Source organism: Pleurodeles waltl, chromosome 4_2 (genome assembly GCF_031143425.1).
Source record: "Pleurodeles waltl isolate 20211129_DDA chromosome 4_2, aPleWal1.hap1.20221129, whole genome shotgun sequence".
NCBI classification, from domain to species: Eukaryota; Metazoa; Chordata; class Amphibia; order Caudata; family Salamandridae; genus Pleurodeles; species Pleurodeles waltl.
The window spans coordinates 184,805,195-184,819,983 of record NC_090443.1 but is presented as its reverse complement, the minus strand read 5'-3'; the positions used below and the strand labels follow the sequence as shown (position 1 = coordinate 184,819,983).

Below are 14,789 nucleotides of genomic sequence, written 5' to 3'. Positions count from 1 at the left end.
CACAACTTTGCTTTTTCAATAATTATCATAAAAAGTGCATATACTTCACATGGTCCATCTACATCTATCAATGTTCCAATATTCATGCACCAAATAATGTCTTATGGAGATCCTAAGTGAATTGCGGTATATTATCAGACTAATTCTGTGGTTCTATCGACCAATGTGGTAACATTACTCCGCACTAATATGCTGCCCTGAATGGGCAAAATGTAACCTACACAATCAACAATGAACCTATGTGTGCCCAAAGCTCCTCATCCGAGTTCAGTCCATGAGGCGAAATAGTGCTCAATTGAACAATATACCAGGACTTCAAATGTCTGGGTTTCCGTATATGGTCACCTCCCTCTTATCTCTGCATGTGTTTATATATATATATATATATATAGATATATATATATATATATATCATTATTTAAAAGACATAGGTGCTCTGATACCCATAAATAACCAATTTGCTGATTGTGGGTTTTGTTGATAGCGCACCCAGAACAACACACCTACATGTCATTATTAGTGTTCGAGTCACTGTTATTTGAAATGAGTCACATTTTTTAAGATATTCCTGTTTCAAAACCTGTACGTGAGTATGTTTTCCACAATCACCTTTTGGGCTTTGCTGGTCAATAACAATACACCTTATTTCCTTGTTGTCTAATATCCAGTTTCTTTTAAAAGCTTTAAAATAATATTCGGACCAGAAGCCTACTGACTGCTTCACAATATCCTTTTCGACGTTTGGTTTTAAAACATAGCGATTGTCACTGACCAAATTGAAGTTTGGCCCTGAGGACCCATGCAGGATGATTACTAACGATCAGTCATCTGTGCTGAAATTCTGGTGGTTAACCTTCTCCTCACTGTTTTGTTGCCTTCTTGCTGAGGTGTATCCAGTGTGAAAAGGTGAAAAAATCTCCAGTGTAAAATGTAGAAGAAATTTCAAAAAATAAATTGCTGCTCTTCGTAGAATTAACTCTTAGTTTTTTTTTTTACACCTCAGTCACAGTGGCAGTCTCAACTGTTATTTCATTTATCAGTCGCCTCAGAGAGGCTGCATTGGAATTCTCATGACACCAGAATTCCACAGACACTGGCCAATCCACTGAGGCTGTGGGGCAGGATGAGACAATATGCTTTTATATATATATATATATATATATATACATCTATATATATATATATATATATATATATATATATATATATATATATATATATATATATATATATATCATTAATTATTTTATATGATCCTATACCATTAACTATTGAATATAAAATCTGCTGTTTAATTGCATCAGATACCTACTATATGCTTATTTAGATCAGGGTATGCTGGATTGCTATGAATTATAAGCCCTCTGAGGCATACTACAGAATAATGCATACATTGAACTATAATGCACCAGAAGTGTGTGAATGTTAGGAATGGCATAGAAATATTATTTGCATACCATTGATCACAGTGATGCAATGCATATCTAGAACTCTGCCTTGTATGTAGCAGAACAGAAATTGTTAAAGCCTGGTATTGCATATTGATGTTATCTGTAACTGAAATCTATGTGTTCTTCTATCAGGGTCTTCCCGGCCCTCCAGGTCCTCCAGGTGAAGGTGGTAAACCAGGTGACCAGGTGAGTAATACAGCCACTGTGTGATCTGCAGTTCCACACGTGTTTAAGAGTAGAACCTCCCATGGGCTTGAAGTTCAAAATCAGATCTCAAATGATTTGTGTCCCTAGAAACACATTGTTAGCACTAAGATCTCATTCAGTCTGTTGAGTTTCTATGTTGGGACATAAAATATATACGTAGAGAAATAAACACAAATCTCAAGTCAATGTGCTCAATATATATAGCTACAAAACATCTAGAATACAGTTTAAAGAATCAGAAATGCCACTGCTTGAGGGCAGATGAAGACTCAGTGTTATGCTAATAGACTGACTAGATTCCCAAGGATGGAATGCTAATAATATTGCTGACACAGGAGAGAAGTACAGGACGTTTGTGGTGGCAATCTTGTTTGTTTCCATAGAAGGATACTTCCTAACTTATATGGTGACAATCAATGACATCTTCCACCTGCACATGTACATAACAGTGCCCCTCACCTTCCTCTGTAGTGGTAGTATGTAGAATAATTAGAGGTAAATTCTGCTTCCATTTATAATGTTCAAGCTGTACAGTGATATACGTTGTACAGATATGATGTGACCAACGTGCATTTTTTAGCAATTTGCCAAACGTACATTGTGGTCCTTTCTCTTTGACTACTGTATATCCTGTGTGTATAGTGTGCACTATTATATGGTGTGTATATTAATTGTGTTACATGATCTCATTTGTTTTTAACAGGGTGTCCCGGGTGAAGCTGGAACCCCTGGTCTTGTTGGTCCAAGAGTAAGTATATTAAGTATTCTTGACAAATATATATTTTGTGTCAGTAGATGAAAAAAACTCATAAACAACATCAGAATAAGAAATGACACAGATTTGTCCGACTTAATTAGTAGGAAGGATGGTTTTAGGAATATACTCCAAAGCAACAGTGGTTTCCAAGTAGTGTGGAATAAGAAATTCAAACCAAGCAAGCCTTCTCCAGCTGTGCTGCTGTGTCATGCAAATCCATAGCAGTCAAGATCCTTCAGGCACAAACTCTTCTCATAGGTTTTAGGAAATAAGACACTTCTCATAAAAATACACCTCATTACAGAATCTAAAATATTTTCCTCTCTGATGTAGCTTCTCCATGACCTACCCTAAATCACTACTGCCACTGGACCATCAACCCATTAATTCTTAGTCTCCCTTTCTCTCAGCTTTACTCGCTCTGCCTCAATGAATCACTCTTTTCTTTCTCTGATACATTGTACTTCTCTCACTACTGTACAGTACACTGTTGTTTTGTAGCTGGATCGTGACATATACTTCCCTAAGTATGCATAAAATGTCTTTCAAAGTACTTTTAGACACATTGAAAATGTTTTTTTCCACCATTGTCCATGCCACTGACTACTTTTCTTTCCATGTTTGCAAGTATTTTTTTGATGAAGCGACCAACTCCTGCAACATTCTTATTATCAATTTTGTTGTTCTCCTTGACTGATTGCATGAAACAAAATGAACATATTCGAGGGAAATGTCACACTTGAATTATGATTATTCTATTTGCCTGACACCGTCTGATTTGTTCTGTTAGATTGACTCTATGTCTCTTTTATTGAAAAGGGTGAACGTGGCTTCCCAGGTGAACGTGGCTCTTCTGGCCCTCAGGGTCTCCAAGGTCCTCGTGGTCTTCCTGGAACACCTGGCACTGATGGTCCCAAGGTATGTACCAATTTCAATGAACAGTGCCCTGAAAAGTACCAAACAACAACAAGACCGGTCTTACCGACAGCACTGTGTACATTACAATCTTAGTGCTTGGTATGGCACAACCTAAAGCAGAATATTAAGACACTGAACTCTGCTGCCACCGATAAAAATGAGAAAGGGCCCAGTGCATGAAATGCACTAAGCAAGGAAGAATTAATTGTCTGAAAAGAAGACAGTTCTTTGAACGGGCAGTTCTCTAAGAAGGGACATGACTACTTGCACAGTTATTTCTTGTGGGAAAAACATTGCTTTCAGAAGTCCTACTCCTTGTGGAAGTGGCATAGGTCTTACAAAAGCCTGTGCAAGGACCAATGTGCTAGGAACAACACTGCTCTAAGAGCACCCTGTGCAGATAAAAGTTTTCTGTTAATAGGATCACTGCAGGTGGAGGTAATTTGGTTCTAGAAAAGGCAATATACACAGAAGGAGCTTTGCTTTTAGCGCCACTACTTTTAGAAATGACACTGCTTGTGGAAAGAGCACTGCACAAAAAGTGGCACTGCTTGAGGCAAGGGCACGGCTCTGAAAGGGATGTCTCCTTCGGAAGAAGACATGCTTTTAGAAATGGCACTGACTGTGGTAGATACTCTATCCTTTACAAATTACTGTCATTGGAAGGAGCTCTGCTTGTGCAAGAGCACTTCTTGACAAAGAAACTCTAGGGTTTATTTACAAGTCCCTGTGTGCCGCCGGAATGTCACTTTTAGTGACATCCGGTAGTGCTCTCTGCAGTGCAATATCTACAAAAAGGCCATGCAAAGCCACCCTGCGTGGCTTTTCATGGCCTTGTAGATATGGATTGAGGCAATGAGGTGCAAGTCATTGTCTTTCCTCACCTTGCAATAGGGAGGTTTGCCATGAGTATTATGGTGAGTGTTCCCACGTAACATGCATAGCATTTGACACTTTGCCAAATTTACGAGATTTCATAAACCTAGGAATCATCAAAAGCCTACGTCTCTCAAAGGGAGGCACGGAGAGAAGAAATACCTCTATTTCTCCTCGTTTTTCCTTTTTCTATGTGTGCTGCATTCTGCACAAGGGTGCCTATATTGGTGCATGGAAGCCCATTGTGCATCAGCGCAGGAGGAAAAGACAGAAATTCACGGTATCTCCCAGATAAGGCACATTTCTGCCCTTTTCTTTTGACGCAGGGCAGTACAGCAAGACTCCTTGCAGCACTGCTGTGCATCAAAACCTCATAAACAAGGCCCTCTGATATTAGGTATTAGCACTTCATTTGGAAGGTGCACTGTTTGTGAAAGGAGTAATGCATGTAGCAAGAGAACTGCTTGAGAGAGCAACACTGCTCTTATGAGGAGCACTGCTTGAGAGAGGAGCAGTAATTTTTTGGAAGTAAAATTGTTGGTGGAAGGAACGATGTTCCTACAATTAACATAGCATTGGCCAAAGGAACTCTTCCTCTAGAAAGTACACTGTTGGGTTCTAATGTCCTAGAAGAAACACCACATGTGTCTGGAGCACCACTTGAGAACGACCATGGGTTTTGAAGAAGTAGTATTTGCATGAAAAACTTTGTTCTTAAAAGTAGAATGTATATGGTCTTGTGTTATTTTAGATCATCATTATGTTCACTCCTTGCTAAGACTCTTATATCCTTTCTGCACTATTTGATGCAACCACTGATTTAACCAAGTGCATTTCTTGGCTTTAGGGTGCAACTGGTCCATCTGGCCCAAACGGTGCCCAGGGTCCACCGGGCCTGCAAGGAATGCCTGGCGAAAGAGGAACTTCTGGTATTCCTGGACCCAAGGGAGACCGGGTAAGTAAGATATTCATAAATATCAAGTCCGTAACAAGATGCAAATTGTAATAAATTGCCATTTGCATTAAGGTATAAAGCATATAAACAAGTCCTAGTCCTGCATTCTGGTAGTGACAGGAGAACAGGCCAGATATCTGTCCGAGATCAGTTGTGAATTGTTCGTTGTAAGTAAACCACTTCCAGTGGTAATTAACAAAAATCTTCAGCATAAACAACTGAATAGGTGATAGATGAGAGTATTACATTCCATGCCATGTGCATTCTCCATCAATCAATTGTCAAGCCAGTGGTGTACGTAAAATGATAGGACCCCCTGCAGAATGTGATATAGGCCCCAAGTCTCCAAAATCTCACAAATGTTCATAGACTCTCAGCTGAATTGGGGGCCCCTTGAAGGGTTTGAGGACCTCGGATGGACTGGGGACCCGCCTGCGCCACAGGGACAGCAGGGGCATGTGCTCCACCCCAGTATCAAGCCTTGTTTTTGGCCTGCTCTGTTTTTTTTTTTACATTAAACACATTTATTATTGCAGAAGTTTTTATATACCTATAAGTATTCAATAGTTTTTGGGGTATATGTATCAATTTAAAACAAATAAAATACCAGTGATTATATTTGCATAAATACGATGCAAAATATTTCAAAAAATCTATTTCCAAATAATAGAATGAAATCAAAGCTGAATCTTCCAAGGGGATGAAAAAGAAAACACTCAACAAAATACAATGTGGCGCACATATCCCTGATGTCATCCATAACATAAAGTGTCTTTATCAATTTTAACTATAAACTGTCATGCATAAGCCACATAAACAATACATTTTCAGGAGACTTTTCGGAATGCTTACCAAACTTACACTACTATATTTTAGCTTCCTTATCCCTTTAAGGAACACGGTCAACTAGAGGAATCGGACCAAAATGCAGTTTTTGTATGCGGTAAATAAAAGCACCAGGTTCATTTTGCCAAAATAATAAGAAGGCCCACTTAATAGTGTCTATCAATTTAATACCCAGCCTGCTCAAGGTCCTTAGATGGTTTGCTTTTCAGTGAGTCTAGTCAATTATTTTATTACATCTGTGCCAGGGGACCCACTAGTATGGATGCTGAGAAATATGATAGACAGGGTTTGGACAGTAATGTATTATTGTATGGGAGTCATTCAGCATGGTTAAGAAGGTACCCAAACCCAACAGCACTGCACTGTTATACTAATGGTAATACAACACTGTACACATCTCCCTTAACAGAACATAACACGACATAACATAGCACACTGGTTCCCAATCTGTGCGCCACGACACCCTGGTGCGCCATCAAAACTAGCCAGGGGTGCCACACACAGTTTGAGAACCACTGACAACTCTCTGCTATCAGTAACAAAAGACATTATTGTTAATGAACATGCAAATTTCATGTACCATTATGTTAATTGCATCAGCTCACTGTTCAAAGAGGTACTTATTGTACGTGTAAGAGTACAATAAATACAAATCAAAAATATCAAACCAGTTTAGTTTGCTTCTAAAAATACAACATTTCCTACACCCAGAGCAGGGATATTTTGAACCACATGCCTAATTGCACTTTGGTGTGTATTTCCCTCCCTCTAGCATCCATAGTTGCTGTAATTTATTGCAATTTAGTGCCCTCTTGAGGCACACTCAAGGAGCTGCCTATAGATCCCTTGTTTGAATTAACCCTAACATTAACCATAATGGGGGGCTTCTTATATGTTTTTAAGCCTACTATCACCTGTGCATTTTATTTTCAGTTATTTTCAGTTACTTCAGAGACAGGTGTCAGAAACTGGAGAGGATGAAACGCTTCTGAAGCTGCCCCCCTGAAGTCAAACATTAGAGGGGACAAACACTGCATTTACTGTGATCATAGGTTGTGAATCGGGAGCTCAGTGAGAGAATGCAGTGAACTGAACTTAATGCACCACGACGTGGCATACTCTGTGGCAGTATTTCACTATTTTGTAATTTTTAACACACTACTAGTTAGCAACATTTTATCCATTTAGATGGTATTGGTAATGATAATCCTGCCCAGATTATTATATCCCAAATTATTATATATCGTTTTTTTTTGCAGTTTTATATAGCGCTCATTCCAAGCAACAGTTACATTATACAAGAACTCATTTGTTTCTTTCCCTAGGCACTGGGAGATTAAGTGATTTGCCCAGAATAACAGGGTGTTGAGCCAGTGTCTGAGACTCAAACCTGGTTCCCCAGTTCCAAAGTCAACAGCTCTGGCATCCTCTTTAAAGCTCTATTAGCGTAGCTCCCAACTCCCTTGTTCAAACAAATAAATGCTGCTATTACATCTTTTATTTGGGGACACTGTAGACACAGAAGATCTCTAAAATACTTGGAACTTCTATTCCAGAGGGGTGGATGGGCCCTCCCTAGCATGAGACTTCATTACTGGACTGCTACCTGCAAGAGGCTCTTCACATTGATTAAAGAACAGGACCCTCGCCTGAGCTTCATGGGCATCCATTTGCTTTGACAAACGAAAGCATTTGGATAAATGCCTTGAAAACATATCTTATCTGTGGTATCATAGTAATGGGCAACTGGGGTGAGATTACAGTGACCAGCCCCAAGAGTTAAAGCGTTCAGGAGTAGAATTTATATATCCATCGATTCAGCAATATGTCTTCTTTTTGTTTAAGATTCCTGAACGTTTGGCCTTATAATAATAATAATAATAATAATAATAATAAATCAATCTGTAACTGAACTGTGAGCAGCTAAACTTTACAAATCTATAATTGTATGACATCACTTGTGGCACTTTTTCGCTCTACCTTTTTGTTGACATCTGTAAATTTTGCAGCAGCTGGTTGGTTATGTGCCGAGATTGGTATATTAATCAGTATGCCGAAAATTAATTGGTCACAGGGTTGTTTATTCCAGAGGTCCTAAGTATGAGTGATTAAATACATTGGTTGTTGAGTTATAAAATCTACTAGCTAAACAGGGACACAACGAGGAATTGGATTTAGCTGGACCTCACACTGCAGTATATAAGCAAGTCACCCCATGAGAACGAGACACAGGCCTATTCTGAGTCACACAGAGCCACAGAATTGTGTTTAGCCTCTCCATGCACTTCAAGGGTTTCTAAAATGCTGGACTGCATCGTAAAAACGCTGACCATGTTGGGTTTGGGGAAAGAGAACTCTGTGCAAGAGGTATCCTTTGGTCCATACTCAACATGGTTACAGCTAAATTAAATTGTGATGGTCTGTGAATAGAATATCTTCATCGGCTTTGTCCAAATTATTTTCAGGGAGTAAAATGGAAGTACTCCCGAGGCCTGGCTCATTCAACCCCACCCCGCCAAAAAAACAAACATAATGAGGAGTCACGGCCAACAGCCAATGCGTTAAGGGAACCACAGGTCGAAAAAGTTTGAGAACCACTGTCATAACATAACATAATATAATATAGCATAACATAACATAACACAACATTGTAACATAACATAACATAATGTAATGTAATGTAACGTAACATAATACAGCATTAACAAAATAACATACTTGAGATCATAATACTTTATCCAGTCTTTTACAGTCACTCTTTGGAGCACAGGGGATGGTCCACAGTTCAAACTTTAAACAATTGACAAATGAAGACTCACCTGGTCCATTGCGACCATACTCATCCTTTGGAACACCTTACAATTTGGAAACTGAATAACTGCTTACAGAATGTATTTTCTATGATGTATAGCCTTGTGTATCTCATAACCCCTTAATTTTGATCCAAATGGCATTGCAGTCCGAGCTTTTCTGCTATGCGTTTCCATTAAAGCATCCACACTCTGGCTACCAAATTTCTTACTAAAAATCAAAAAGGTTTTTTGTTTTTTCTGCAAAAGTGTATTTTTCTTTACCGTAGTGCCAACTCGAGATCCTAGTGGAGTATATGCGAACTGCTGGGTAATAAACTGAGGGGGTGATTCCTGAATCTATTTGTAGGCCTTATTACGTTTTTCTTTCTACTAACACTCAGCATAGATGGGAGCCAATTGCTTAATAAGAAAAACACAAGACTTAGCTCTTCAGTGTGAATGTAAATTTGTGAGATAATGCAAGAGAAGAAACCACAACTAGTTTATTTCCCTTCTTGTGTTCCTAGACGTGTTACTCGCCGTTAATTCTTTAAACCAAAATGTTTCTAATGACCTGCTAGGATTTACATTTTTCTCAACATTCAACAAATAATTATGTACAACTTTCTTCCACAGGGTGACTTAGGTGAGAAAGGCCCAGAAGGTGCTTCTGGCAAAGATGGTGCAAGAGTAAGTACTGGAGAGGATTGACTTAGTCCTGGCTAATGGCATGAACTGCTGCCCACTACATTACAAGGTTATCTCCGTGTTCTGAGAGAATACTTGGCAAAGACTGAGCTGCAGCGGACATAGTGTTCTGTAATGTTAGCTCATCCACGTTGAGAGACTGGGAATGTTTCAGGCGGCTCCAGTGAATGACTTCTCTGCTTGCACTCACACATTATCATCTTCACACTATGCACACCCATCAAAAGCACCACTTACTGTAACTTAGTGATGTGAGCGCCAGCCACAGACGAGTCTCATAGTCGACCCAGCGCATGTGCTTAATGCTCTAAGATGCATTTGTGTGCATTCTGTGGAGACCCCACTGCAACCACATTCTAGTGATGTGAATACCCTGGAAAGTCACCTTTCTTTGCCACCCACCTATGTTGTCAGTAACTTGAACATTTATCTCCCCTCTCATTAGTGATGTATACATCCCATTATGAAAATAATAATTGTAATCACTTGTCTAGGCACCTCTGAGTGACAGCCTAGTGCCACGGACCCCTGAAGAGGTTCCTCTCCCTTTCACATTAGTAATTTAACTCCATGCAAGTGTTTGCTACTGTCAGAAAAGTGCAGTGCAATTTTAATTCTAATTCACGAGTTTGCAAAAACTGTTAGGTGATTTTTAAAGTTTCAAGCACCACCTCTTTGACTACAATGCATGTAAAGAACTGATTATCTTGCTTGAAATATTCCATCTGTAAAGTATACTAATGATTTGCTATTGTTGTCTCCAGGGTCTGACTGGACCAATTGGCCCTCCTGGCCCTTCTGGCCCCAATGGGGAGAAGGTAAGAACTACATATGCACAGTTATAAGGGGACAAAATGAAAGATTTACTATGATAATGCATCAGAGTTGCATCACTTTTGTGGTGTAGCCCCGATGCAAAATAATCTTCGGTGTTTAAAAAGCCATTCAGAGCCATTTTGCGTGGCTTTGCATTTAGTGAATACACTCCCTTATATTACCTTGCATTCCAGGTTTTCCATGGGTGGATCAAGAGCTTTCCCATGCATCCATGCATCCATGCATCCATGCATTTACCCATGGCTTTTGCCACATTCCAGATTTACTATAGCCAGTAAACCTGGGTATGCGTCAAAATGCTATGCCTTTCTCAATGAGGTGTAACAAAAATAAATTTGTTTCTGCAACATACATAGAAAGAGGAATATGCCTTTATTGATTCTTTTTGTGCAGGAAGGTGTCCCTTCCTGCACAAAAGCAATCCTGCCCATAATGTAGGCACCATTGTGCCAAGGTTGCAAGGGTGCCCGCATTGGCGCTAGGCAGCCTCAAGTGGGTCAGCCCAGGGAGAGAGCTGAAGAGTGCAATATCTTAGTAGATATGGCACTTTCAGGTATCTCCCATTCATGCAAAGCAGCAATATGCCTTTCTGCACTGCATTGCATTAATTATTCATACATCTGCCTCTAAAAGTTTAGAACCAGCAGCTAAACTACGTTCAGGAATGGTTGCCAAGTATAGTTAGGAAGAGCTAGCATTCTATGAAATTAAAGCAGCTAAAGATTAGCTACAGATTACAGCTGTCATGGGGGCATTCAATCCAGGGCTCTCATTGTAAATTATGTGGGACTACTATATTGATAATTGCACATGTGGACTTGCCGATTACACAGCATTCAGTAATTCAGGGATGCAGAATGACTGCAGTACTATATACTTAAACAGTTTTTACTATATTGCTGCTAATTATCAGGGTTAACAATCCCAGGAGTGAAATGGTAGCACTAAGGGAATTTCAACAAGATGTTACTTCTAAAGGTCTGTCAAATAGTCAGGCAGCTTGACGTGACTGAATCTACCTCAGCGATATTGGCCTTTGAAAGACACTTTTATTGTAAAATATTCCATTTTCAACATGGGTTAGTCAGTATCTATACATGGATACGTCATTCAAGAATGATGTAAAAGTCACCATAGCTGTAAAGAATGTTTGGTGACTCTAAAAAAAGTTGTCTGTCAGGAGACCATTGGCAAAAATATCAACTACCTACATATTGTGTCCAAAATATTGTTTACAACGTTGATTTTATATTATTAACTCATATGGGACAATATTTCTCGAAAACATATTCATAAAATAATATTTTGTCAGATATACAGTCCACCTTTCAACACGTTTTCCAGCAATCTACACTACCAAACACCCAGAGGTCTGCCCTTCTTCAGATACTCTCAAGTAGTATCCTGGTCACAACGGCTGTCTGTAACAACAAAGCAATGCCCCTCATCACTACAAACCCATTGAACACATAATTCTTGCCAGTGTGAATAATCACATTTTATTTGGCTGGTATGGAAATTGCAAACACTTTAAGGAGTGAAGATCACTGGAAAACTGGTATCCATTTTCTATAGAGTAGAATATTCCCAACTATTTTTATTGTCTACATTTATGAGAAGCCCACAAGAGTACCACATTTTGTTTTTGCAACCTATTAAAATTAACTTTTATACAACTTTGCTATTCACCACTATGGGGGTCATTCTAACTCTGGCGGGCGGCGGAGGCCGCCCGCCAGAGTTCCCCCCTCCGAAATACCGCACCGCGGTCAGTAGACCACGGAGGGTATTCTAAGTTTTTCCCTGGGCTGGCGGGCGGTCGCCAAAAGACCGCCCGCCAGCCCAGGGAAAAACTCCCTTCCCACGAGGATGCCGGCTCGTAATCGAGCCGGCGGAGTGGGAAGGTGCGACGGGTGCTGTTGCACCCGTCGCGTATTTCACTGTCTGCCAAGCAGACAGTGAAATACTTGTAGGGGCCCTCTTACGGGGGCCCCTGCAGTGCCCATGCCAGTGGCATGGGCACTGCAGGGGCCCCCAGGGGCCCAGGGGCCCCGCGACCCCCCCTACCGCCATCCGGTTCCCGGCGGGCGGACCGCCGGGAACTGGATGGCGGTAGGGGGGGTCGGAATCCCCTCGGCGGCGCAGCTAGCTGCGCCGCCTTGGAGGATTCCAAAGGGCGGCGGTACACTGGCGGGAGACCGCCAGTGTTGCCGGTCCGACCGCGGCTTTACCGCCGCGGTCGGAATGCCCTTGGGAGCACCGCCGGCCTGTCGGCGGTGCTCCCGCCGACCCTGGCCCCGGCGATCTTGGACCGCCGGGGTCAGAATGACCCCCTATGTATCCAAATCGAAATGACTATTCCAACGAAGATCTGAAGGCAGCTATTAGTTCATGTTCCGTCTTTACTCCTCAGCACAACCCTCAGGATCAGAATAAATGCAGAAAGAACAAACTGCCCTCTATGTCAATGTGTTTGACACTGCAGGACTTCGAGTATGTGGGTAAATCAGGCAGTGGCAGCTTGTTGGTGCAGTTTAAAAGTGCCATTGATCTCTCTCACAATAGAGAAGCTTGTGATGAGGTCTATTGAAGAATGGACACATGACAGCCTGCTAAGTGTATTACCATGTTATTGCAGTCTTCATACAGGCCATTGTTTTGTTTATTTATTCCTCCATTCACCACTCGTGTCCTTGGGATTGAGGGAAGCTGTGTCTCATGCATTGTTTCTTCTGTCTTTTTCAGGGTGAATCTGGTCCTCCTGGCCCTGTTGGAGCTGTTGGTGCCCGTGGCGCTCCTGTAAGATCCTCAGCATTATACTTTTATTTATAAATACTCTGTATAGACTTCAGGTGTGTCAGTTGGAAGTGGTCACCTGTATTCCACTTATCCGGAGAAGGCTTCTATCATTGGTTACTGCTCCCCCTTGTATGTTTTTACATTATCTGCCACACTTTCTCTGTCTGGGAACCTTTTGCCTTACTTTGAACCTACATATCCATGAGCCCGTATGCCCTTTCTGTATGTTTGTCTGTCATTTCTCCTGTCTGTGTATCTGTCTATTTAATAATCTGATTATAGTTGATTGTTCCATCAATTTGCTGTACTCTACCAATCTCTGTCTTTAAGGCAGCAAGCCAATCTATAGTTGTCTTGTAACAGTTCACAATCATGCATGTTCAGAGATAGTAACTTATGTTAACAGCAGGAAATTGATTTACTTTCTGAACCAAGTTGAGAGATTTCTTAATATAATAAGTCTAAAGCCAGTACCATACATGATGCATTTGTATGACTGTGACCCATCAACGGACCTCATAAGAGAGATTGTCTGCAAGGAATCTCATTTGAGCTAGTCACTCTAAGATGATTTTTACTTTGTCTTCATATTGCTCTCACTGTTTGCTACACACCACAATGCTGATTTGTCTTCCTCTCATTAGTTTTCCAAAAGCAGAGGCCAGCCTGAAACATATGTTCTGTAGGGAAGATGATATATCTATCATTATTTGCTGTTAAAAAAATCTAATCACATGAAGAAAAATATATGTATGTCAGCCCTTTTAAGAATGTAATGTTCAATAAATGAAGATGCCTGCTCCCATTGTTCCATTTAGAAGCCACAGAAACCAAGAAATGTTACTCCAGCTGTGTTTCCAATAGCATAAAATAGATAATATTTTTGGATATCACCAATGGCCTCGAGAGGCAAATCTGGTAACCCAAAAACATATGAAAGGAACAGTGTTTATGTTCTAAAAGTGTGCAGGCTTCTTTATCTATGCCCACAACTTATTTTTTTTAAATAAATACATGTAAGTTCCCAAACTCTTTCTTAAGAGCATTCCCCTTGTTCTGATGAATGTCTGGGTTGCAGAATACCAGTGCTACCTTGTCTTGATTAGGCCTCATACCCCTTTCTTCCACAACCCTACACCTCCTGTATCTTTTTCTCATCTTTGCAGGTTCTTTTTCATTCCTGATCTCGCTCTTTGCCGCTATTTTCCTATCATCCTTCTCCTTTTTCGAAAAAAAAGATTGCTGCTGCCCACTACCTGCCAAAATGAAGCACCAAGTTCTTTCCCGTTGTAGATTTTTAAAATTTAACACATATTAATTACCAACCATATGTATTTCTAGTACCTTCTGATGGTGTGCGTAATAGATAATAGTCCATGCCTTCTACTTCTACTTACTGCAAGAAATATATTTTATATTTGTGTTGGGAATTATTGTTAACCCAAGACCTTTCTGTTGTAGGGTGATCGCGGTGAGTCCGGTGCACCTGGACCTGCTGGCTTTGCTGGTCCACCTGTAAGCAATCATTCATTATCTTCTTCTCATACATTTGGAGACATAATAACGTTTGTTTATTTGCTTAAAGGCTATTGCTGTTATCTTTTTTAAAAAACAGGCGGTACTGTGTTACAGTCTCTAGCAGT

General features: G+C 40.5%; 1 protein-coding gene across 2 annotated transcripts in view; it reads left to right on the top strand.

Annotated features, from left to right (window-relative positions):
- Nucleotides 1–14,789, top strand: part of COL2A1 (collagen type II alpha 1 chain) — a 110,740-nt gene that overhangs the window by 62,294 nt on the left and 33,657 nt on the right. For both annotated transcript variants that reach the window (XM_069231048.1, XM_069231047.1), the window contains 8 exons: nucleotides 1,584–1,637; nucleotides 2,362–2,406; nucleotides 3,235–3,333; nucleotides 5,057–5,164; nucleotides 9,439–9,492; nucleotides 10,275–10,328; nucleotides 13,093–13,146; nucleotides 14,608–14,661. In XM_069231048.1, coding sequence (XP_069087149.1) covers nucleotides 1,584–1,637; nucleotides 2,362–2,406; nucleotides 3,235–3,333; nucleotides 5,057–5,164; nucleotides 9,439–9,492; nucleotides 10,275–10,328; nucleotides 13,093–13,146; nucleotides 14,608–14,661 — 522 coding nt within the window. The remainder of the gene's footprint in view (nucleotides 1–1,583; nucleotides 1,638–2,361; nucleotides 2,407–3,234; nucleotides 3,334–5,056; nucleotides 5,165–9,438; nucleotides 9,493–10,274; nucleotides 10,329–13,092; nucleotides 13,147–14,607; nucleotides 14,662–14,789) is intronic.